The 25,732-nt window shown below is 37.1% G+C and overlaps 1 protein-coding gene across 3 annotated transcripts in view; it reads left to right on the forward strand.

Annotated features, from left to right (window-relative positions):
• MMS22L (MMS22 like, DNA repair protein) overlaps positions 1-25,732 on the forward strand; it is a 155,641-nt gene that overhangs the window by 79,218 nt on the left and 50,691 nt on the right. For all 3 annotated transcript variants that reach the window (XR_014295079.1, XR_014295080.1, XM_082633330.1), the window contains exons 15-16: positions 20,548-20,741; positions 25,385-25,535. Coding sequence is in view for 1 of the 3 variants with exons in the window: in XM_082633330.1 (XP_082489456.1) it covers positions 20,548-20,741; positions 25,385-25,535 (345 nt within the window). In the remaining 2 variants the exon portion in view is untranslated. The remainder of the gene's footprint in view (positions 1-20,547; positions 20,742-25,384; positions 25,536-25,732) is intronic.

Genomic DNA, 25,732 nt, shown 5'->3' on the forward strand with positions numbered 1-25,732 from the left:
CGGTATCCAGCTAAAGTGCCTAACATACAGTGCTTAATAAGTCTTTGGTGGTTCTGGCATGATGGAGTAAAAGGTAAGGAAACTAAGTAGGAAGCTATGTGGTTTAAAAAAAAAAAAAACTAGTGATACAAAAATATATTTTAAAAATTAAAAGTAATTTAAAAAAATACACTATGGTAGGAAAGAGCATTAGTTTTGAAGTCAGGACTAAGTGATAGAGGGAATAATGGAAAGAGATGATCTGATGACCCAGGGTGGTGCTGTATATATAATCAGGCAATAATTTCAAGCAACGTTTTGAGCAATTATGGAAATTTTAGGTTTGGCGGCTTCTTCCAGAGTGATAAAAGTTTTCATTTACTCTGTGGTCTATGATTTCCCCCAATGGTGGTGTTGATCTCATTACCCTAAGGATGTCAGAAAACTTTAATATTGTGTCATTTTGTCTGCTATTTCAGCCATGTAAATGCAGATATTGGTAACTTTCAATGACTTTTTTTGTTTGTTTGTTTGTTTTTTGCGGTACGCGGGCATCTCACTGTTGTGACCTCTCCCGTTGCGGAGCAAGGCTCCGGACGCGCAGGCTCAGCGGCCGTGGCTCACGGCCCCAGCCGCTCCGCGGCATGTGGGATCTTCCCTGGCCGGGGCACGAACCCGTGTCCCCTGCATCGGCAGGCGGACTCTCAACCACTGCGCCACCAGGGAAGCCCTCAATGACTTTTATATACTTACACAGTCTTCTTCCTTGTGTGATGCTGTTACGCAGTTTTGAAGGGGATAGTCTAAATATGAGACCTACCTCTTAATTTTGGTACTCCTTCAGCAAGCCGGCTAGGTATCTGTTGTCTCTGCAATAAGAGAAGGTCCTGTTTATCTCTGGTCAGGGTTAATTAAGCCTTAGGGCAGTGCTTGGTACATAGAGATCTGACAGAAAATCTGCCTGTGACTAGAAGACTCTGGCATGAACACTGTATTGTCCCTGACCAAAAAGGGTAGGGGTAGTGGGGGGGGGATGGAGAGCCAAGTGAGCCCTTACTTTATAGCTTCTGAGAGTTCCCTTTTGAAGTAGGGTGATGACCTTTAACAGATGGTTACATTTGTGTGAGAATTTATCTTTTGTAGTTAATATTTTTCTTCCTAAAAGCAGACAGTTGTAGTGAAATTATGTTTTCAGGCTATAAATGCATCTTAATTTCTATGACATATATATTATGCATTTAAGTATAACACATGGCATTAGGCTGGAGATTTCTGTTCCTTATTTCATATGCAAACATAATTGTCCAGTGGAGCACTTGATACCTTTGATGATCGCTCTCTGAATCCAGAAATGATATGTTTCCAAAGCATACTAATCAGAAGCAAACTTGATATAATCATCTGCTCTGCTATAATTTACTTACAACTCTGGGAAATTCAATTATGGAAAGATGAGTGGAACATTTTTTTCTTATCTTTTTGAAGGAGTTTACCACAAACTTTTATTAGCTGTATGTTTAAAATAGAGAGTTCCCACAAGTATTACATTTGTTTTGACTCTAGCTTAAAGTGCTGAGGTTTCACCTGTGCTGTGAAATACTGTAATTTTAAAGATATTATGTCTTATCTTGGTTTCTACATGTCTTTTACTTAGCATTCGGTTATATTTTTTCAGTTATTAATGGGAGAGAAAGAAAGGGAATGGTAGCACAAGTTGAAACTTTTAAATTGCCACTATATTAATAAAGTGTTGATTTAGATAACTGTTATTTCACCCAAAATCTAGAAGTTAGAAAGTATCTAACTTTATGCTACCTCTGTACTTGAGTAAATTTGGCATGATCCTGATAACAGATGTTCAGTGGTTTCTTTTAACAGTATTTATGTCACATTGAAAAATTTTATTCTGGCTTTCCCATACCCAGTGCTTCACTGTATTTTGAGGCAAGTTAGAAATTAAGCACTAAGGGTTTTGTTTTGTTTTGTTTAAAGAGAAAAAGCTTATTTCCCACTTCTTAGAGTATACTTTGATAGGTATGTAGTTTGATGTTATGACAAAAATGATGCAAACTGCATTGAATTTCTTCGTCCTCTGTAAGATAAAAATATAAGGATATAGAACAGAATTTTATTTTAATTCATTGTAAAATAGTGCGTTAATGTAGTGCTTATATTGAAACTTGTAGTTTTTTAACAATGCAAGTTCCCTTTGGAGGATGTGAAGTCTATGAAATGTTTCCTTTAATTTTACTGAAGGTGTAGTGGAGGACAAGAGAGACCAGTTTTGAAAACTCTCCAGCCACCTTTTTTTTTTCTTCTTCTTCCTTTAAATATGTTCTGTAAATTGTGCTTCCAGAAAGGTAGAGGGGAATGTGGTAAGAAGAAAGTAGAGGAATTAAAAATCATTCCAATAAAATGGTTTAATTTATGCCTCGGCAGTTAAGCAGTGCTCCTGGTTAACAGAAATACCCTTCAGCTACACAGGATTTTGGAGGGTTGGAGGGCACTCATTTGCACATAAATAGCCATTAACTGATAAATTCCCAGAGGTCTCCTGTTGCATGTTAGTGGTTCTGACCTACTTAGCTAGCTTAAATTTGTTTTACAGAATTATTATAATTCTGTCCTTGGTACTTAAACTTTGTGATTAATGCATGCCTCACAATACAATTAAAGTATAATTATACAGTTTTGAGGTTTCCTATCATGGTGTTATTATTACAAAATCTGGATTTTGCAAATATTAGAAGAGTTAAGGTTTCGATGTTTATTATTTTTGCTGTTATTATGTGATTATGTTAATTGGGACCCTTTTATGTCTGAAGAGTGGATTGGAGAGATGCGGATCATTCAATGCAGAATTTGTTAGCTTGGAAGTGATTGAATCAGTTAGTGTGTGGTCACTTTGGTAGATTGTGTGGATTGACAAGTCCCAGTCTTTCCTGCCTACCTTTTTCAAATGTTTCTGAAGTACAGTAGATTCTTCACACCATTTTTTTTTTCAGAAGCAATTTGGAATAAATGTTGGGAGGCAGTAGAAAAATCCCAGAGTGGGACTCAGTAGATCTGAATTCCAATGCTGACACTTAATAATAAAAAGAACTCTGGGACTTTCCTGGTGGCACAGTGGTTAGGAATCCGGCTGCCAACGCAGGGAACATTGATTCGAACCCTGGTCTGGGAAGATCCCACATGCTGCGGAGCAACTAAGCCCGTGTACCACAACTACTGAGCCCACATGCCACAACTACTGAGCCCACGTGCTTAGAGCCCATGCTCCATAAGAGAAGCCACCACAAATGAGAAGCCCACGCACCGCAACGAAGTGTAGCCCCCGCTCGCTGCAACTAGAGAAAGCCCACGCACAGCAACGAAGACCCAATGCAGCCAAAAATAAATCAATAAATTTATATATTTTAAAAAATTATTTCAAGAAAGAAAAAAATTCATTTTTCTGAAGGTCTGTGTCCTCACCTGTAAAATGAGTGATTTGGACTAGAAGGGGTTGGCAAACCAATGTGCTGCTGACCAAATCTGGCCCGTGGCCTGTTTTTATACAGCCATTGAGGTAATAATGGGTTTTACGTTTTTATTTTTTTTATTTTTTTTTTGCGATACGCGGGCCTCTCACTGTTGTGGCCTCTCCCGTTGCGGAGCACAGGCTCCGGACGCGCAGGCTCAGTGGCCATGGCTCACGGGCCCAGCCGCTCCGCGGAATGCGAGATCCTCCCGGACCAGGGCACGAACCCGTGTCCCCTGCATCGGCAGGTGGACTCTCAACCACTGTGCCACCAGGGAAGCCTGGTTTTTACGTTTTTTTAAACTTTGTAAAATAGCAAGAATGTGTGACACCCTATGTGGCCCACAAGGCCTAAATAGTTACCAAAAAATTTTGCCAACTCCCTGAATAGATGTTCCATAGGATTTCTCTCAACTATTGTCCTTCAGCATTAAATTTTTAGTTGATTATTTTTAAGTGCTGATGTTTTATATATAGCTGTGCATGTCTGTTTGGGGTTTCACTTCCTTCCTGTTTACTATTTAGAATGATCTGTGACCTGTTACTTTCTCTCAGTGCCCATTATGCATCCAGTTAGTATTCTCTTAAATTTGGGAGTGATGACTGCTTTCTAAAGCATCATAACTTGAAATCTGGATTTCTGTTAAAGGAAATTTCCAGTAAAATGAGGTAGTACAGTGTCTGTTCTGTTGAAAGGGGGGAAGAAACACTTATTTGAAACACAATACTCTCACTTTGGAATGCTTTAAAAGTTGTGTTGTTTTATAGAAAAGTTACACGTAAGTGTTAAATAATATTTTCTAATGAACTTCAGAAACCTTTTCTATAAATTTTTTCTGAATATCACTTTTGGCCAACACATGGTATGGTACGACAGTAAGAGTTGGCATTCCCTGCCCCCATGTCACTGAACGTGGAATTACGGACCACTGTTAAAGCTTGGATGTATTTGAGTGATAGTCAGCTATGACAGCGGGAGGAATTCGGCATCATATATTGTTTGCTTGTTAATATGCGTTAAAGATAATGAGCTAAGAAATTTTAAACCATTTTTATTTGCTGTTGTGGGGGACATTTTGGGCCCCTCAAGAAAAAAAAACAATGGTCAGAAACGAACTGCTTTTATAAAGTTGGCAGGCAGTCATCACATTTCTCCAAAGAGAAAATGGTTACCCTGTAATAATCAGTCTAATGAATTCAGAAATTCATTGATTGTCCTAGCTCTGGGTAGATTAGGTAGAGACTTGCTTCAAGGAGTGGAATTTATGAAATGTTTGCTGCATCCACCAAACAGAGCCGCTATAATACAGCTGCCTCCTCAGTGGTTTGCTTTGATCCTGTGGAATGAAAGGACAGGAGGATCAGCTCAGGTCTAAATGAGATTACAGCTGGTTCTGCAGCTTATCTGGTCTATTGCCAACTAGTGTGGCTTTGCACGTCCTAAGGGGTTTACAACAGAAACTGTTTATTGAGTATCATCGGTTTACCCAACACAAGCAGGCTAATCCTTCCCAGCCTCAGCATGTTGTAGAATTGTGCAGGAGCCAAACCACAAGCTGGTGTAGCCACACCCTCTAGAGCCCTTTGTCTCACTCTATATTGATTTTTACCTGAGTTAAAGATGGTAAAAAAAATAAAACCAATAACCAGTTCTATTGTGAGCAAAAGGGTAATCTTACCTAAAATCTTAAAAAAAAATCTGTTAACCCTAGAACGTACGACCTTCTTTTTTTTTCCTTTCTAGACAAGTGGGATTTTCTAGTTTCTAATTGTGAAGAACAAGATAAGAGAAACAGCTTAAAAGATCTTGCTAGATATTCCAAGTTAAATGCTTAAGTCTCTTCTAGTAGTACTGTAACAAATAGCTTTGTGTATGGAATATAGGATGACTTATTTCTAAATAGTAAGTTTTTGCTTTATATCCATTGTGCACTCTGCAATTATTTTTGTTTAGTGTGGCAAACAAAATGCATGAAAGCAAGGCTGGAAACCTTAGTTAAGGAAAAAAGCTCAACTATCATAGTTAATAGCCAATAGTAATTTTGCCTGATGATCCCTTGATTAGTAGTATATTTCTTTAGTGAATAAAGACTGGTGATTAGGAGTATTATAAAGATATACCTATTATAAATAATCCTATGTGTGTTTAAGTTTTCTTTTACTATTTTATTAGGTACGTACTTAAACCTTCAGTTGTAAGATTTTAATTACTACAATCTTTTCTTGACTAGGGATCCTCAGTATGGCTTAAAGAGGAAAATGATTTGGAGTCGGACACATCTGGGTTACAATTCCATTGCCGTTATTTATTGATCAAGTTATTTAACCCCTCTAAGTCCATTTTTTTTTTCATCACCAAACTGGAGATACTATTTACCTTGCAGTATCTAAGCAAACCAAATTAGAAGGTAGTAGAAAGTAACACTGAGTTAATCACGTTAGTCAAGGCTACTGTAGTTGCTCAGGAGCCCAAAGGCATTGAAGATTATGTCCATAGAATCCCTCCCATGATGCTAGAAAGGATATTTAAAAGTTGTAGTGCAGTAATCATGACAGCTGTGCTCTTCATCTACAGATCAGAAACACCCTTCGCCATTTTTAAAGGTGTCTAAATCTCGGGCAGGTGGATGGAGAGGTTGCCAGCTAAATAACTTTCCCTTCGTGCACAGCGGTAGCTACTGGAAAAGCCATGAGTATGAAATCTAGGCTAGTTTAAAATTTCTAAGAAGGCCTGAATAGTAAACTAGTATTTAAGATAGGTGTGTGAGCCATGTATTTATGTTCCATCCTGCTTGAGTGATTATTCGGTTGCTACATAACACAGTGATAGATGTGTAAATACCGTCAGCTGTATTAAGTGCTAAGTAAAAGACAGAGGTAGATTGTTTAAAAAGAGTTCAGTGGTCTCTCAGTTTACTTTCTCCTAATTGGCAATGAACATGTATCCACAGCTATGTGTAAGCACAAAAAAGTTACTATGGAAACATTTGGAGTCTTTCTAAATGTACTGTGTGATGGAATCAGCTAAGACTGATGTTTATCTTAAACACATAGCTTGTCCAATATTTAAACCTAATGGACAGATGTGTACCAGTTGAAAATGTAATATTTATCCAATCATTTCTATTCTATCAAGCCTAGCTCTAAAAGCAATAGGTTGTACTCATAAAGTAATAAATTTTTAGTGTATTTGGAGATAAAGGCTATTGGTGGTGATTGCTTAAACTCTTTTTGCTCAGTCATCTGAATGGTGCAAATCAAAGCATTTTGTCAGACTGTGAGAAGTTTCACCTAGATGTTGCTTCCCACACCTGCGGGTCACCATATAAATTACGTTCAGGGTTTTACAGCGTAGCTGGTGCTGGAAGTTAACTTGATGCCCAGTGGTAGAACTCGTAAAACATTTTCCTGTTAACACAACCAGGCAGAGTTGACATTGTTGATGGTGGGTTCGATCTAATAAACCATTGGTTCTAACAGTGATTTCTACTGTGTTTCAGAGGTGATGATGATACAAGTTTAGTGATGCAGCAGTTCTTCCTGAATGACAGAAAATTAGTTCTAATATCTATATTACCAAATGCTGAGAACAGTAGGAGTGGGGGGTGATTGGAGCCTAATGTAACCTCATGTTCTGAAAGATGATGAATTACAGGAACACACGTGTGCTTTAACTCGATGTATACCTTCTTCACAAAGAAAAATACTGATTTTTCTCAAAAGAATGTGTTCTATGTCATCTGCTGGAAATTGGGAAATAACCTTGTTATTAGAATATGTAGGCTGGCCCGCCTTTCAGAATCTTTTACACAGGTGTTTTTAGGCTGATTATCATTTCTGAAAGGAAAGCAGTTTTACATTTGGCTACCTTTTTGTTTCTGTGTTCTCTAAAGTTACTTTCCTATAAAGACATTAAGCTTTATCAAACGTTTCTTAATTAAGAACCACAGTGACAAAAATCTAAACTTTTTTTTCCTGTAAGAGTAAATTTCAGGGGTTAATTTTCTTCTGGTGGTTAAAAACAATGGGGACTATTTTAAAGTTTATTTTGAAATATTTCTTCTTTGGTAATAAAACTTCATCTTTTCTTGTTTGAAGTAAGTAACTATTTCTAGTTAAAATTCACAGGATGCTAACAAAGCCCTACTATTTTATCACTGTAAGCAAGAGTCTTTCCAATTCTTCCTTTTTTGGTGCTGTATCTGCTGTTTTAGCCCTGTTGCACATTCATACACAATTGGTGATCTTCCTGTAGTTTGGTTCCATTTTATGAGATATCACAGGTCTTTTACTCACCTCGTTAACATTGCTTACCCCAGTTTATGAATAATTTTTTTTTACATCAGGAGATGAGCTTTTTTGATGTGCAGATAAAGATTATCAATGGTGCTACACAAATGAAACCTGTCATTCACAAATAGCAATGTATCAAGCCCTAAGCCTGCAGACCAGATAAATCAACTCATATGCTGAAGCCTTGCAAAAGGAAATTAGTGATAAAACAAAAGCCTTTGAGGCTCTCAACCCTAGTAATGGAGCTTCATAATAACCCCCGCAGATCATTGACTCAAGGAGTAATCTTTTAGGAAAACTCTTTCCCCCTCTATCTTTTCCTTTCTTTTAAAGAGCTATAGTAAACATGGTAAATGGCATCTCTGGAAAGAAATGCATGTGTAACTAAGGTATCTGGAATAACTACCAATTAAAACTAAGAAATTTATGGACTGTTAAATACAGGTTTGTTCCAAAGAAGTTTATACATTTATTTATTTTGATGATTGATCTTATACATTGACTAGTAACAGCTTTTTCTGTATAGAATTCAGATTAAGCTTTCCTTTTAAGTTAGTGTATTTGATACACAGGTTACACCTGGGTTGTTGAGGACAGGAGAGGCACAGAGTGAGGAAATGAAAAGGAGGGAGAAAAGGAGTTGGGGTTGGAAATCTAGAGGAAGCATGTAGTGGGAATGGAAAGAGACAGGATCTAATTAGTGGGCTTCATTCATTTGAGGCAAACCCTTTTGAGAGTTCGTGAAAGCTGTAGTCTCTCCCGTCATAAAAATAAATACATATACACAAAACACTAGACGTAATTTCAAGGGGTTTACAGACTTCTAAAACCCCAGGTTTTTCATTATATTAAAATAGTGACTACGCTATTATTTCTGTTAAGGGTTTGGTTGTATTTCTGATAAAGAATATTCTTTCTTAAACATCCCTATGTACTTTTTAACTCTTTTGCTTGACTGAGTTTTGAAACCTGAAAATGTAGTCACTAGTGGAGCTGATGATGAGGTTTTTTAGATCCATTATCACAATTGGCAATGGTCGGTAGTGTCTTGTTTTGTAATTTACTACATTTCTTGAGTGTAAGAGAAATATTGAGGATGCAGAATGCCTAAGAGGTTTTAGAAAAATTATTATCAAGGGACACTACTTTTCCCATTGCATTAGTTATTATAATTATACATTGGAACAATCTGTTGACACAGAATTGGATTTGATTTAATTGGAAGAGAAAAAAAGACTGGACATCTTCAATATTTATTGATATACCTAGTCCATTAAGGTAAATTATAGAGCAAATTTCACTGTGACAGGGACACTTGGGTTAATGTAGTTAAGAATCAGTCAACATTACCATTTGACCCTTTCTTTTTAGGAATTTATTACCACCAATTAGGAAAAAGTACTCACAAATGGAATTTAGCCCTAGCTTACTTGTGGAATATTTGACCCCCAAAATGTTTGGGTCTTTACCTTTAATAAAATGATCCTGAATTCTTTTGAACCGAAGTACGTTCTCCCACATTGCAGCTAAACACATTTAGTAAGATGTGGTATAATAATTGCAGCCGTAGGTAGAGGGTACAGCTGACTGTATACTGTTGTTTTCAGAAAAGGCTATTGGGATGGTGAGAATTAAGCTAGTTTTTGAAGGGTGGCTTTATTAATTAGTTTTAAAAGATGAACTTCATAGGTTCACAAACATACTACCCTATATCTAGGGAAATTTAAAATGAAACTCACTTTTAAAAGCTGTCAATTAGTGAAATGGTAAAGCAACAGAACTGAATAAAATTTATTGAGAGTAAATATGATAATATCCATAGAATGTCTCAGTACATGCTTGCTGTAGGTGTTCTGTGCTGGATAGTTAGGAAACTAAAGTAGTTTTTCTTCAAATGATCCTTATCTTTGCAATTCATTTGTCCTAAAACATGTCTGGAATTTCTAAGAGTGTTGCAGGTGGTCCCTAGGAGGCTTGAAACATATCTATTTCATCTTTAAGTTTGCCTTTGCACCATTGCAGATACCACCCCTTGTTTATACTTTCAGTGAAATAAAGTCTTTGTTCCTCCTCCTCACGTGTGAATTCCTAGAGTCAGGTCTGTATCTTTTTCATCTTTGAATTCCTACTTTCTACCATAGTACTTAGTATATAGTTGGTTCCTGTTCTTTAGAGCATAATAAACCATGCCAAAACATAGTGGCATAGAACACCCCCAAAACAACTTTTTTACTATGCTCGTAGATTCTGTAGGTCAAGAATATGGAAAACCAAGGATAGCTCTTCGCTACTCCCCTGTGTCTGGGGCTCTTTTGTATGGGGTAACTCAAAAAGCTGGAGACTGTACCAGCTGAAGCTAGAGGATCTAGTTCCTAGATGACTTCTTCACTAACCTGTCTAGCATCTGAGCTAGAATAGCTGAAGCACAGGCTTAGCTGGTTCTGTTGACTCGAGTACTACCTATGGCCTCTCCAGAGAGTGTTCTCAGAGTAATTGTACTTTATTACATAGCATTTCAGGGCACGAAGACTGAGTTTTCCTAGCAAATTACGAAGAGCTTTGTGGCCTCTTACTACCAAGCCTTGGAGTCACTTAGGTTCACGTCCACTGCACTCTGTTGGTCAGAGTAGTCACAGATCTCCCAGATGCAAGAAGTGCCAAAGAATTTGTGGCCATGTTTTGAAACTACCACAGTATTCTGTGAATGGTGGAAGAGCCAGAGTGAGTGAGTGAACGAGTGAGAGAGAGAGAGAGAGGGAAAAATAAGAGGAGGAAGAAGATTGAAAATTGAGGTGTGTTTAATATCACCAGTAATTATTGGCTCTCGTGTTGCTAAGTTTGATTGTTGATCTGTGTTCCATAATGAAGGCATTTTCCATAAATATTCTGTTCACATTATTACCTATACAGACATACCTCATAGAAATTGTGGGTTTGGTTCCAGACCACCACAATAAAGTGGATATAGAAATAAAGTGAGTCACGTGAATTTTTTGGTTTTTCAGTGCAACTAAAAGTTATGTTTATAGTATACTGCAGTCTATTGTGTGCAATAATAGCATTATGTCTTAAAAATAATGTACATACCTTTATTAAAAAAATACTTTATTGCTAAAATTGCTAACCATCATCTGACAATGCAGTTGCAACAAACTTTCAGTTTGTAAAATAATGCAGTATCTGCAAAGTGCAGTAAGTGAGGTATGCTGTTATTGCAAATAAATATATTCTGATTTCCTCCTTCAGCCACCAGTTCATAAGGTTCCCCTCCTCCTTTTTCTCATATGAGAATTCTATACATAACAACATTTTAGATAAGATCTAATGCATGTATGCTTGCTCAATTATACATATCTACTTACAGTTAAAGGGGAAGAGAACCATATTTGAAATCCCAAAAGACCAGTATAACTTTATTTTTTTAATTTTTTTAACATCTTTATTGGAGTATAATTGCTTTACAATGGTGTGTTAGTTTCTGTTTTATGACCAAGTGAATCAGCTATACATATATTTATATCTCCATATCTCCTCCCTCTTGCGTCTCCCTCCCATCCTCCCTAAAGACCAGTATTACTTTAGATAGTTTATCAAAGATGTGTACATTTTATTGTGAGACTTCTTACAGAGAGGATCTTATCTCTGAGTGCCTCTAACATAAAGGACAGAGATCCTGGATCAAAACTAATGATCTTACCCACCCGGTATTCTGGTAGCCGTCTAACTTGGAAACTGCCCTACTTTATACTGAGCCCTTATTCTCTCCCTGTCTTACTTTCATCTATTACCTTGTACCCACATACTTGCTATTAAATTTGGAGGATGAGTTCCTGGAAATAAAGGCCCTAACTGAATATAAGCAGTACAGGGTTATTCTAGCATTAGCCCTCTGGAAATGAGTTGTCATGGTCAGGTGATGAATGCTTTTGTCCCTAAGGCATGACATCCATCTACGTATAGTTTCTCGCAGTTTTAATGTCAAAGGACTTCAACCAAGCCTTAATGTGGCCTTTACCCTCAATCATTTCCTTGAAGGCATCTTGAGGTGCTGTAAAACTTCAGTCTTAATATCCAGCATGATACTGTTTCTTTGAGCCTTCGTACTAAGTTTAGGACTATTACTTGTTGATGATTGGCTAAACTGTTCCCCCAAACACAGAATAAATCTCAGAAACAGACCATTAAAAAAAAAAATTCAACTTAAGATAGTGCAGTAAGTAGTGCACGCATTTGCTAAGGGCATTTGCACTACATTGTGCTAATAATGTGAATGGTTATAGGTCGGGTTCAATTTTATTAAATTAGAGCATAAGATAACATTCAAACATCGGCAGAAAATATAAAAAGGTTGTTGTGATGAATGGCTATTTGTACAGTTAACCAGTGAACGACGTGTCTTTGAACTGTCCAGGTCCACTTACACGTGGATATTTCTCAATAATAAATACTACAGTACTACAGTCCATGGTTGGTTGAATCCTTGGATGTGGAGGAACTGCAGTTTTGGAGGACCAACTCTAAATTATATGTAGATAAACCCCAGTATTTTTCAAGGATTAACTGTATATGTACCAAGTCATACATACACATATTTAAGAGGTTGGGTTTTTTAATAAAAATATTTCAAAGACAAATAATATTGTAACATTGCCCTGTGCAGTTACACAGGGTGTTTAAATGCATGTATGTCTAAGGTAGTGCTTATAAGCTCCAGGTTATATTGGGAACATTTATGGGAAGATATACGTTGGGTATGTAGGTTGGTTTTGTCTCTGTTAATTCTCTCTGCCTTAAAGAATTGTTTACTTGTAGCTCTAACTTTTTAGATGGCATGGCCCTCCATGGCTTGGTCTCCATCAGTACTCTAGTTTCATTTTCCATCATTCTGCCCCTTGACCTTTCATCTTCTGGTAATACTAAATTGTTTATGAATGTTGTAAATTGTTTGTGAGTCCCTTCATATACCATGCAATTTCATGTCACTGTGCTTTACTCATGTTACTACAACTTCCTGAAACTTTTTGTATTATTTTTCAGTTAACTAAAACTTCAGTTAACTAACTAACTTTCATAATCTGATAATGATGTGTTTACTCTATGAAGCCCTCATCAAACCCCTAGTTGGACCAAATGTTCCCTTTGTGTACATTATAATACTCTGTAGATACCTCTGTCTCCTCACTTTATTGTACGTTCTTTGAGAGCAAGGACCATATTTGATAGCATCTAATACAGTACCTCGTGTAATTAATAGACATTAAAATGAGCTGAGCTAGTGGGCACAGTGATTCCTTAGTCTGAATGTACTCTTGGACTCTAGGTCTAGATTTCCAAAAACTTTTGGGATTTTGTTACTTAAATTTTCTGTTTTCAAATCAAAATATACTTTCCTTGTGTAGTAATTAACTGTCCCTCCTAACTTTGTTTCCCTCTCCCAAAACTTAGCAATAACATAGATGGCTCCTTCCTCTCCTTCACAAAAATGCCAAATAATTACCGTTAGCTTTCTTTTTTCTTCGTAAAGTAGCTCAAATTGCACATTAACTCATACCTAGATGTTTATAGAAGCTTCATAATCGGTCTCTCCTGTCTCTAGTCAGTTTTTATTCTAACCCATTGTGTTTGCCATTACCAGATTAATCTTTCCCAAAGCACTGTTTTCATTATATCACTCCTCAGTTCAAAATCCTTCAGTGGTTCCTTACTACCTTCAGAATGAGGTCTAGATTTTTGTTTTTTTTAATAGCAGGCTGTACCTTAATTATTTCTGTACCTCTGGCATTCCATACAGTGACTGGCATTGAGTAACTTCCTGTGATGTGAATGAGGAGAATATGTGACTGAACAAATACAGCCCTATTTTCTATTCTAAAATTTTTTGCCTTCTAATGCTATTATAAAAGTTCTCTATTATAGTCAGAGTGGTTACTTTTTTTTTCCTTCCCCAAACACCTTGCTTTTTCATTTGTTCCTTTTAAGATGTAAATTATGTTACTCTTCTGCTTTTGTGGCTTGTTATCCTTTGATTTTATCTAAAGTTCTTATCATGGTTTACTAGACCCTACGTGATCTGGAGCCCAGCTACCTCTTTGAATTCATCTGCTATTCCTTCTATTACCCTTTGTGCTTCAGCCAACTGCCCTCCTAATTGTTGTTCTTGAGCCCATGAAACCATCAGCCTAGGCACCTATGCACTGCTGTTTCTTCTTGGAATTCTCTCCCCGCCTATATCCATGTGGTTCTCCCCCTTACTCATTTAAGTCTTTGCTCAGATGTCACCTTATGAGAAGGTGTTTCCTGATCATCCTAGTTGAAATATTAGCCGTCATTACTCATTATCCCTGTACCTTGATTTCTTTTTATCCATAAAGTTCACTACAACCTGAGGTGTTCCACATCTGTGTTTGTTTAATTATCTGTCTCTTTTTTAAAATGTAAGCTCCAGAAGGGTAGAGGCTTTGTTGTGTTAACTTTGTATCTCTTAGAACATGTCTAATATGTATTGAATTAGAGAGTAAATGTATGGAATTTATATGCCTTTGTGCTTTTAATTTCCTCTTTTTCACCTTTTTTGTCCTTAACCTGTCCTCTGAGAATCAATTTCCATGCCCATTTGATTCTGCTGCACTCAATGATCTTTATTTTCTAAATTAGTATAAACCTGTACTTTGTTTTACACTTAAGCCTACAGAGTAGAGGAATGATTATCAACCTCCTCTAGTACAGAATTACAAATAGTCTTGCTACTCAGTGTGGTTCATGGGCTACTTGTTCCAGGACCATTTCCTCATCTGTTGCAAGAATCAAATAGGACATATTCAATAAATGGAGTATCTATTACTGTTAACCAGAAAATCAAAGACTGTTAATTGAGAATAGTGTGTCAGCCCTATTCTGTGTGTTTGACTTTAATTAACTAATTTAATCCTATAGGTATTATTATTGTTCCCACTTTGTAGACAAGAAAAGCCTGGAAGGTAACTGCTTGAAGTATTGTCCATGGGCTTGCAAAATCGGCCTACTAGAAATGTAGATTCTCAGGCCCCTCCCCAGACCCACTGAGTGAGAATTTTTTTTAAGTAATATACTTAGGTGCCAAACTTGAAGATGCAGTAGGATCTTCAGTGAGGCCAGAACTTTAGTATTTCTAGAAAGCTCTACAGATGATTTTGATGATAGTCAAGATTGATAACTACTGAAGTAGATTCTTGTTATTAGTGTACCATAAAATGCAGTGAAATGTCACTGAAACACTTAAGTCATTTGAGACCCATAATCATCTACAAATATAAGACTAATACAATTATGAGGGTAATTCCTAAAAACAATCACTTTTTATTGATATATTTTCATGCTGTACCCTATTTTTGGGATGGGGCAAACTACCTTACCTTAAGTACTTCATCAGTGTTATTCTATAAAACCATAAGGCGGTATTGATATAAGCATGCTTGGTTTGCTAGGCTCAACACTGGATTCCTGATTTATTCTCTTTCCTCAGTCTTAAAAATTAACTCAATTGTGGACCACAGGAAAAAATTTAAATTATCATATGTCCTTGACCTTTAGAATCCCTGTAGAATAGTCTACACTCCCCAGAAGTGTTAAACTTTGAATGTGTGTGCATGTGGTGTGCCACCAGGATTGGATGTTATACTACTTTGTAAACAGCCTCTTTTAGGAGCTTAACATATGAATGAATGAATGAATGAATATAGCAGTATGACGTTTAAGACATGTATTACTTATTTGGGTAGTAAAATGATATTTGAGTTGCCTGGTAGCTTGACTGCCTGGCTTCAAAGTTTGGCTCTGCTGCTTACTAACAGTATGACCCAATCAAATGATTTAGCCTTTCTGTATTTAGGTTTCTTGTCTACAAAATGTGGGAAATAATAGTATGTACAGGATTAAATTAGTTAATAAAGGTCAAAAACTTAGAATTGGGCAGGCACATATATTCTCAATAAACAGTCTTTGATTCTCTGGCCATAATAATAATTATTCCATTTATTGAATATGTCATTAAGAATTCTTACAGCAGTTGGGGAAATGGCCATGCAACTAGTAGTTGAGAGAGTAGGATTTATACTCTGGTGTGTCTGTCTCTAAAGCCCATGTGTTTCTAGATAATGCTCTATTGCATCTATGAACGTGGTTATTAGGAATTAGAATCAGTAGCAATGAGACTAAAGTAAATATTATCTTGCCTTATAGTCTACAAATGGTTTTTACCTAAGTGGTGTGATTTGAAACTTTAGCAGCTCTGTGGAGGATAGTAGGGTATTATTCCCATTTAACAGATGAAAAAACTAAGTCTGTTTTCCAGGGTCACAAGCTGGCTCTCTCCTAGACAAGTTCATTTGGATAATTTTCCGTACCTCTTGAGGAGCCTTTTTAATGCCTTAATGGTGCATTATATGTGACCAGAAGCATCATTGCCAGTACTGGGCTTTTTATTTGTTATAATCCCTCAATAGTCAAAATAGCCAGTAAACTCCTTGCCTGGATCTCATCAATTCACTCAGTTGTTACCACCCACTCATCTCCTCGTCCACATACACACAAATGCACTGAGGTGCCATTACAGGGAGGCACTGCTGGGTGTGCCTGAGCAGCTGCTTGCCAGCTTGGTTTCTGACTTATCGCCTCTCCCTGAATACTGGGCATGTACAGAATTGGGGGTCAGAACTTAAGCTACTGTCATTTCCTAGTGAGGCTTTGAACAATTCTCTGTATGCCTGGAGTCTGTTTTTGTTTTGTTTTGTTTTTATTTTTTGAAGACAGGATTGGGTTGGATGATTTTTAAGATACCTTCCAGCTTTAAAACTTTAGGGGTTTTTTTGTTGGTTTTGTTTTCTGCTAATGTCATTACTTTGGTTATGTTATATTCTTTCTGGGTAGTAGAGCAGATTATAGCCCTATTTTATAGATGTGAATAAGAATGACAGGAAGATCAGAGAACCTAAGGGGTTTTTTTTAGTGAATTTAGCTGAAACTAAAAATGGTGGAGTATCCTGATTCCCATCCAGTTTTCCATTAGTTAGATCAATCAGGCATTTGGAATAATTACTCATAGTGGTTTAGAACAACTTTTTTTAACTTAGAACTTCCCATTATATTTTTTACTAATATAGATTGAAGAAAGTTGGCAGGTTTTGCAGTAGAACTAAAAAATGAATTCAGTTGTTAATTGTTGTTAATCCCTTGCTTTCTGTTAGCTCTTATCACTCACATTTATTATATTATGCTTTTTCTATGTGGTGCAAGGTCCATCAATAGATGACTTTTCTTTAAATTTTGAGGCATAATATGTTAGAAATATTACATATGAAACTATGACTACCAGGAAAATGATGTACAGTATGTCATACCTTGTTCTATAGTTACCAGTTACAGGAGAAGCAAGGGCATACAAAGATGAGAAATAAAACCTAGATGTAGTAGTCTAATAAGCGTTCCCAGAACCCTTCCCAGGTTATTAGGGAGGAACAGTGCCTCAGAGACCAGGCTGGCAGATAGCTGCAGTCAGATACTGCAGGTTTCAGTGCCTCTTATGTGATAGATGCCTCAGTACATTTGTGTGTCTGTGTGAGGGTGGGAAGGTTGGAGGCAAGATGGATAAGTGAATATGTGAAATCACAACAAGAAGTAACATGAAGATAAAAACAAGAAAACAAATCCTGGAAAGTGGGGCACAAGAGCAATTGGATACAGGAATCAAGAAAGTGCTTGAACTTAATGAGGTAAGCCAAAAGAGGCAGGATACCAGAGCTAAAATAGAAGCATATGAAAACCTGGATAACTAGGTATGTAAAAGTTTGGGTGTTTCCATAGTGTAGCAATAGGTTCCTAAACACTTTTTTTTTTCTTTTAATTTGGCTTCATCATGTCTTAGTTGCAGCACACGGGATCTTCGTTGCAGCATGCAGGATCTTTCGTTGTGGCACGCAGACTCAGTAGTTGCAGCACATGGGCTCTCTAGTTGTGATGTGCAGGCTCCAGAGCACATGGGCTCAGTAGTTGCAGCATGTGGGCTCTCTAGTTGTGGCCCATGGGCTTAGTTGCTCCACAGCATGTGGGATCTTAGTTCCCCGACCAGAGATTGAATCTGCATCCCCGACATTGGAAAGCGAATTCTTAACCACTGGACCACCAGGGAAGTCCCCCCCTAAACACTTTTGAGGACATTATTTCATGTGATCTTCACAATAACCCTGTTGGGTGGATGATAAATGATTGTTCCTAATCTTAACTCTTTAGAAAACAAAAATTGGGAGGTTATTCATTTTTTTTTTCAAGGTCACACAGCTCACAGTAGCTTTGCTAATAACCAGCAGTTTTACCCAACACAAGTGTTACTTGTATTGCCTCAGTTTCTTCATTTATAAGATTTGAATAATAATTGTACCTACCACATGGGATGAGAAACAATGCTTACAAAATAACTAGCATGGTGCTTGGCACATGGTAAATACCAATAAATGCTAGATGTTGCTATTGTTTCTACTATAAGAGCTGCAATTTGAATAACTTGATGTTCAGCAGATTTTATTTTCTGCTATAATGTATTGCATCTTTTAGAACATAAGTGAGCTAGTTATCTGTATTTCCAAAATGATTTTAACCTATGTTAAGTTAGTCTTTTACTCAAAACATTTGCCCCTGCCTCTTCACAAGGCAAAGCTACATGTGGCTTGTCTAGCTTCTTTTCTTAGGCTTACTAAAATTTCTTCAACCCAAGTAGGGAGAGAAGAAAATTGATCAATATTTAAATCGTGTGTGTGTGTGCGCGCATGTGCGGGCATCTTAGCATATAAGGGTGTGTGTCTTAGTGTGTAAGGGAAAAGTATGGGCTTCAGAGTCAGATTTTGTTTCAGATTATGGGGCCAGCTCTTCTTAGCCATGTGACCTTTGGGCATGGTATTATCATCTTCATCTATAAAGAGGATTAAATGATACCCATCTTACAGAATTGTTCTGATTTTTAGTTAAAGAATTTCTGGCATCATAAAGGATGATCAGAAATAATACCCCTTCCTGGGGAATAGATTTTAGTGAATGAAGAAATGGCTTATTTTATTTAGAAATAGGAGTAAAATCCATCCTACCCAAATACAGTAAGTTATTTATTATCCTTTGAGACCCATGTACTTTGAAAAAGCTATAGATGGGTTTTACAAATGGTGGTGTTATTTTACTTGGACTCCAGTGTCTTGAAATGTACCCATGAACTTTGCTTCGTGGATGTAGGCAAATGAATTAGTTGCCAAATGGATTTTAGTGATTTGATATTCATCTTACTCAAAGCTAAAGGACCTGAAATAGTTCTTTAGTCACTAGTTAAAGTTGAAAGCATCTCAGGCAGGTTTTTACACAGAGAGAACATAGCAGATATTTGGTTAGTTTTTATGAGACTTGCTTACTATGATATTCTTTCCCCAGGCATTTGTACACCTGTTTTATTTTTCAGTACTTCAGGTAGCATTAAGTAGTATCTCATGATCATCTAAGAATTCCAATGTAGAGAGGCACAGAGTCCTAGTGTTACATAATTTATACTTAAATTTTTTACTTTTGTGTAGTTATGGGAAAAGTACAAAGATGTGGTCTTGCAACCAGTTTGATCTTTTTGTGGAATTGCTTTAGTTACATGCACTAGTTAGTTCTGTATTTTATATAGTTATTTTGAGTGTCCACTTCCCTTAGATGAACTGATTTAAAACATCAGGAGTGTTGGAATTAATGTAATGTTTCCTTCTTTTTTAAAGTACTAGTCGTTTTTCTTAATGGAATACTACCATTATTGAAGGAAGCCTTCTGCCTTAGCTCCACTGGTTGGTTTTCACTGCTTCCTCTTTAATTGAAGAAAGCAAATCTAAGGATGGTATTCATGCATTTGTGTCTACTCTCAATTGAGATGGCACTAATAAACAGAAACAGGAATAATATCACGGTTGCACATTTAGTTTTAAATAATATTACTAATTGCTGAGCATATTGCATAAATGCCTTCTATTCCAGATCACTAGAAAAATCTTTTAGTATATACCCCTCTTATGTTTCTTTTAAGGTCTAGAGATGTCTAAATTTTCAATAGGAAAAAAAAGGTGAGTAAATGATGAATTGAAACTTGAGGCAGTATTGAATTCATGTTTTATGGATTTATGGAGAATAACTTTTTATTTTTTATTTTTTTCTACTATGTGAAAATGATTATGGATCTTTCTGGACCAGTGTACTGATAATAAGGTTGTATCTAGCACAGTTTTATATACTAGCTCAACACCTGTGTCTGCTCTAAACAAGGAAAGTATTTTAGTTTAAAATATCACACATAAGCCATAAATACTCACTGTCTTCTTGGTACATCATGCCCTAAAGCTCAGAGAAGAAATGGTTTAAAATTTTGTTTTTATGTCTAGATTGTAAGTAAAATCACTTGTCATAGTGAGTTGCAAAATGCAAACCTTCTTTCTGAAGCTGCCTGTTTCTTATTTGGATCTGACATATTAAAAAAGCATATAATTAATGGTTGACATTAGTAATTAACATTAACTTTATGGTGCTTAATATGCCATCATTCATCCATCAAATAACCAGAAATGCATAATGTCTTGGCATAAAGGTTTTAATTATATAAAACAGTTCTTCAGTTTTCATATGGTATAAATGTTAAAAGCCCATAATGTATTTAAAGAAAAATTTTTGTGAGTGTTTGTTGGGTGTTAGCTGTATTTTTATTTCTTTTTTAGGAGTATGCATCAACAATTGTGTCAGGAACTTCAGAGGGAGAATGTGGACCTCATTGTGCAGTCTTCATTGTCGGCTAAAGAGCGCCACCTTGCTGCAGTTGCCAGTGCACTATGGAGGCATTTCTTTTCATTTTTGAAGAGTCAGAGAATGTCACAGATAGTGCCTCTCTCACAACTCGCGGATGCAGCTGCAGGTCAGCGTTGTTAATTTGCTAATTAGTTTCTCATTTTGTAGACTCTGTCAGTTTTTTCTTCTGTCTGCTTGTTAACAAACTCTTATTTTATTATGGTGCAATAAATATTTTGTCAACCAGAAAGATGAAAAGAGTTACATATTTTAAAATTAGGAACCTTTAGCTTGTTTATTATTTTCCTCTTAGTAAAGGTAAAAATTAAGTGATCTTTTTCTAAAAACAAAAGATCATTTTTAACCTTAAAAATATTGAATATACGTGAACTTTTCTTATGCATGCATTATTTGGAAACTAAAGCAACATTTGATTTCTTCTAGTTCAAGTAGTTTATTTTCAAATTGTATGTTCAGATATCTAGTATAAGATGAAGTTGAATAAAGAGCAATAAAGGATATAGCGTGAATTCCACTTCAACATCAAGCAGACGAGCTCAGAATGACATGGAGTATAGAGAATGTTATTGTTCTGACTTCATTAGATTCTATTTTAGGTTGTAATTTTTACTTAATTTGATTATTAGCCTATGGGCATGTCCTTAGGCTTTAAGGGACTCTGAATCAGATGAAATTATAGGCAAGAATTTGAATATATGTGCATATATGCACTTTCCCAAAAAGAAGTCATTATCTTTCACAAAGGGATATTTTACCCAATGTATGTTAAGAAATACTGGAATAGAGAGAGATCAATATGGTGACTGCATGTATTTAAATGCAATTTATATGAAGGTATTTAATGTATTTAAATATTAACACTTTTGAAAACCTAAGATCTAAACCAAGGTTTATTTTACCCTGGTGTGAATGAGGAGAGCTGAGCTAAAAGCACTACAGAAAAGACTGCATGATATAAATTTTAAAAGACCTTGAATTCTGGTAACACTTCCATAATTAAGACTTTACAATGATACATAGATTGAAGAATTGTGACAGGGCAACGGTTTTCCAACCAGTGTAATGTCTATGAAAATAAATATTGATATTCAGTTTAACCAAAGCAGTCATTATTAGCCTATATGACTTCTTCCATTCATCATCCAAACTCCCACTTAGTTACCAAAAATTATATCATACAAGTTGAGTCAGTGCTGTCCTAGGCACTGAAAATAAACAGTATATAGATATAAAGCAAAATATCTGTGGGTTTTGGGTTCGTTTTGAAATAAAAACTTCATAGGAGAGAGAGAAATTTCCTGCATTAAAAAAAAGGTTATTGAATACCCACTTTTATTGCCATTGGGGATATACCAATGGGGAAAAAAAAGGACTGCAATTCCTTTTTTCATGTATAAGCTCCATGTTTTCATGGAGCTTATAGTCTAGTGGCGGGGAGAGAACATAAATAAATCAGTAGGTAAAATGTATAATATGTCAGATGGTGATAAGTGCTGTGGAGAAAAATAAAAATATAGAAAAGGATAGGGATAGGGAAAGCCAGAGGCAAGTTATAATTTTAAACAGAATTGTCAGGAAAACCTGTGTAAGTACCATTTGAGCAAAGACATGAAAGAGGTGAGATATGCAGCTATGCAGCTATGAGCTATGCAGAAGTCCAGAGGCAAGAGTGTGCCTGGTGTGTTTGAGGAACTACAGGAAGCTGTCAAAGCTCTCGTGGAATAAGAAAAGGAGTAAGAGTAGTCAGAGATGTGGTCAAGCAGTTATGGAGAACTACTTTGTGTTCTGCCTTGTACGTAGCTGTGAAGACTTTTGCTTTTACCCTGAGATTAGAAGCTGTTGGGAAGTGTTGAGCAGAGGAGTGATAGGATCCCTCTGGCTGCTGGCTGGAGAATAGACTATCGGGAGTTGGGGAGGCCATGTAGGGAACTATTGTAACAGCTCAGAGCTGGGCACCTTGGGCTACAGTGGTAGCAGAAGAAGTGGTGAGAAGTGGTCAGATTTCCAATCAGAAGGTAGAGCTGACAGAATTTTCTAAGTGGGTATGATATGGTAAGCAAAACAGATAAAGGGAGAACCCCTTGTTTGAGATGAGGAAGATTGTGGCAGGAGCAGATTTTGTGAGTGAAGACTAGGATTTTGATTTTGGACATTTTTTTTTATATGTCCATTAAAATCCAAGTAGGGATGTTGAGTTAGACCCCTGGATAATGAACCTAGGGTTCAGGGAAGAGGTCTAAGCTAGAGATTTAAATTTGGAAACTATGTATGTGTAAATAGTCTTTAAAGCTATGAACTGGATGAGACTACTAATAGAGTAAGTACCAGTAAAAAGAGAAGTTTGGGGGCTTTCCTGGTGGCGCAGTGGTTGAGAGTCCTCCTGCCGATGAAGGGGACACAGGTTCGTGCCCCGGTCTGGGAAGATCCCACATGCCGCAGAACGGCTGGGCCCGTGAGCCACGGCCACTGAGCCTGCGCTTCCGGAGCCTGTGCTCCGCAACGGGAGAGACCCGCGTACCGCAAAAAAAGAAGAAAATAAAAGAGAAGTTTGAGGATAGGGCCCTAGGATATTCCCACGTTCAGACTTTTAGGATAAAGAGGAACCAAGAAAGGAGACTGCAAAGGAATACCAGTGAGGTGAGACGAAAACCAAGTAAGTATAGTGCCCTGGAAACCAAATGACAGAGCTTTTCAAGGAAGGAGCAGTTATCAACACTTCAAATGCAGTTAATGGGTCAAATAGGATGAGGCCTGAGAATCGGTCCTTGGATTTAGTAGGACGGAGGTCACTGGTGACCTTCAAGAGCAGTTTTGCTGTAGTGGGTAGAGACAAAGGCCTGATTGAAGATATCCAGGAGAAAATGTGAGAAGAGGAATCGCTGACTGGAAATGTAGTAAATTTTTTTGAGTATCACTGTCTAAGAGAAGTAGAAAAATGGGGATGTTAGCTGGAGAGGGAAATGGGGTCAGAGATTTTTTTCTAATAACATGAGAGAAATTTCAGCATATTTATAATGCTGACAGGAATGTTTAGGAGTGAGGAAAAACTTGATGTGGCAAGAGACTCACTTGTGTTTTAATGCCCAAGAGAAATGGGATCCCATAGAGGACTTGGCCTCCGATATCCTGTAGTAGCAGAAGAGAAGGCAGAGTAAATGGGCCCAGGTGGAGGTTGCTGGATAGATGTGGTGGTTCTCCTCTGATGTTTCTCATTTCTCTGCGACGTAGTAAGGTCATTAGCTGAAAGTGAAGATGGGGAGGAGATGCTGGCTTATGACGGAGCGGTAATCCTCTAGGAGAGTAAAAGACTGAATGGACTAGAGAAATGTGGTAGAAATGATGACCGACTCTAAGAGTCCACTTAAAGTTTGTAGTCATAAACTTGAAGTGAGATCAGTCAGCGTGGTTGTTCACCAGCCATTTATACTGTGTAGGTGTAGGTGCATGTGGGGAGAAGACCAAGGATGTAATTAAACAGATGGTGTTTTTTCCAGGCAAGTACAAAAAATCAAGTAAGAAGCAAGGGAGTTGATGGTATATGAAAGTCAGTATAATAATGGACCATGTAATCAAGCTGCCTAAAAAGGGGAAGGAAGGAGAAAACTTGTAGGAGCAATGAATTGTAGGTCCTGGTAGAATCAAAGGATTGTTGGATTTGGGAACCTAGAGGAGGAGAGTTGGAAAGGTAGTTTGATGCCAGAAAGAGGGGTCTTCAAAGTGGAAATTATGGTGAGATTGTACTTATGGGTAGTGCCAAGCTCTCTGTATCACCATGGGAGTGAATGGCTAAAGTAGAATGGAAGATAGACTCACTGAAGGAGAGGAGTTCAATGCCAGGAGACTGGAAGAAAAAATCATCAAGGACTATGACAGGAGTGCAGTTAGAAAGGATGATAATGAACTAAAATCTTCAAGGGGTGAGAGGAGGTGAAGGAGGAAACGGTAGACAAATGCAACAAGGAGAGTTAGTGCTGGTGATTTAATCTGATGACCTAAGACTCAAAGCCAAAGGGAGGGGAAAGGGTGAAAGGTATAGAAGCAGCCATGTGGACCAAGAAGTAAGTTCACCTTATGTGGGTCCCGTGTACAAGAGTGTGGGAGAATAAATAGCCACTATTTGAGAGAGCTGCATAAGAGGCAGTGCTTAAGAAGCAATTTATTGATAAACATATAGTGATATAGTGCAAATTAAGTTGGGGAATCCCAGGAAATCACAAAATAAAGTACATTTGTTTACCATGGTGACCTAAGGAATTCTAGTTCCTAGGCTTTGTGAGTTCTGAGGGAAGTGGAGTATCACTGATTGATTGTAGGAGGTCACTTTTTACTAGAAGAGAATGTCCAGTGTCCAAGGTGAGGAAGGGCTCTGTCTGTGGCAGGTGATGAGTAAATTAACTCAATTGGAGAAGAGTGGATGCTAGAAATAATTTTTGTAATGGGTCTTTTGAATGGGAGAGTCACATAAGCAGAGACATCAGGTGTAGAATTTGCCATTTGAGGGGGCCATTATAGATTCATCATGATGATGCTGAGACAGATTATTCTAGACCCTTTCTTGGAGATCCAGATGATCGCCACAGAAATTTCTTCGACAACATGAATTTAGTTCAATTTTAGCTTTCTGTTGTACGTTTCTAAAATGTGACATTTTACTATTTAGTGCTGATTTTTAAAAAATCACTATTGATATAATTTGGGGGGGGGGTGTTAAAAAATTCTCACTGTGAGTTTTCCTCATTTTAAATCCAGATTTTACTTTGCTGGCAATGGACTTGCCCAGCACAGCTCCATCAGATCTTCAGCCTCAGCCAGTTACATCAATGATACAACTTTTTGGTTGGGATGATATCGTCTGGCCCCAAGTTGTAGCCAGATATTTAAGTCATTTCCTACAAAATAGGTAAGTGTTCTTATTTCAGGTATGCACATTAATGTAAGCCCATGATAGGTGAGTTCACTAGGAAGGTAAGAATTTTCACAATAAAAACTGATCTTTACTATATATACTCTCACTTGGGCAGTTTGTTGCTTTTCTGTGTATCAGCATTTTGACAGTATTAATAGTAGGAAAGCTTTCTTAAAACAGTGTTGTTGCTG

The sequence above is a fragment of the Mesoplodon mirus genome, assembly GCF_964341445.2.
Source record: "Mesoplodon mirus genome assembly, chromosome: 10".
Classification (NCBI taxonomy): Eukaryota; Metazoa; Chordata; class Mammalia; order Artiodactyla; family Ziphiidae; genus Mesoplodon; species Mesoplodon mirus.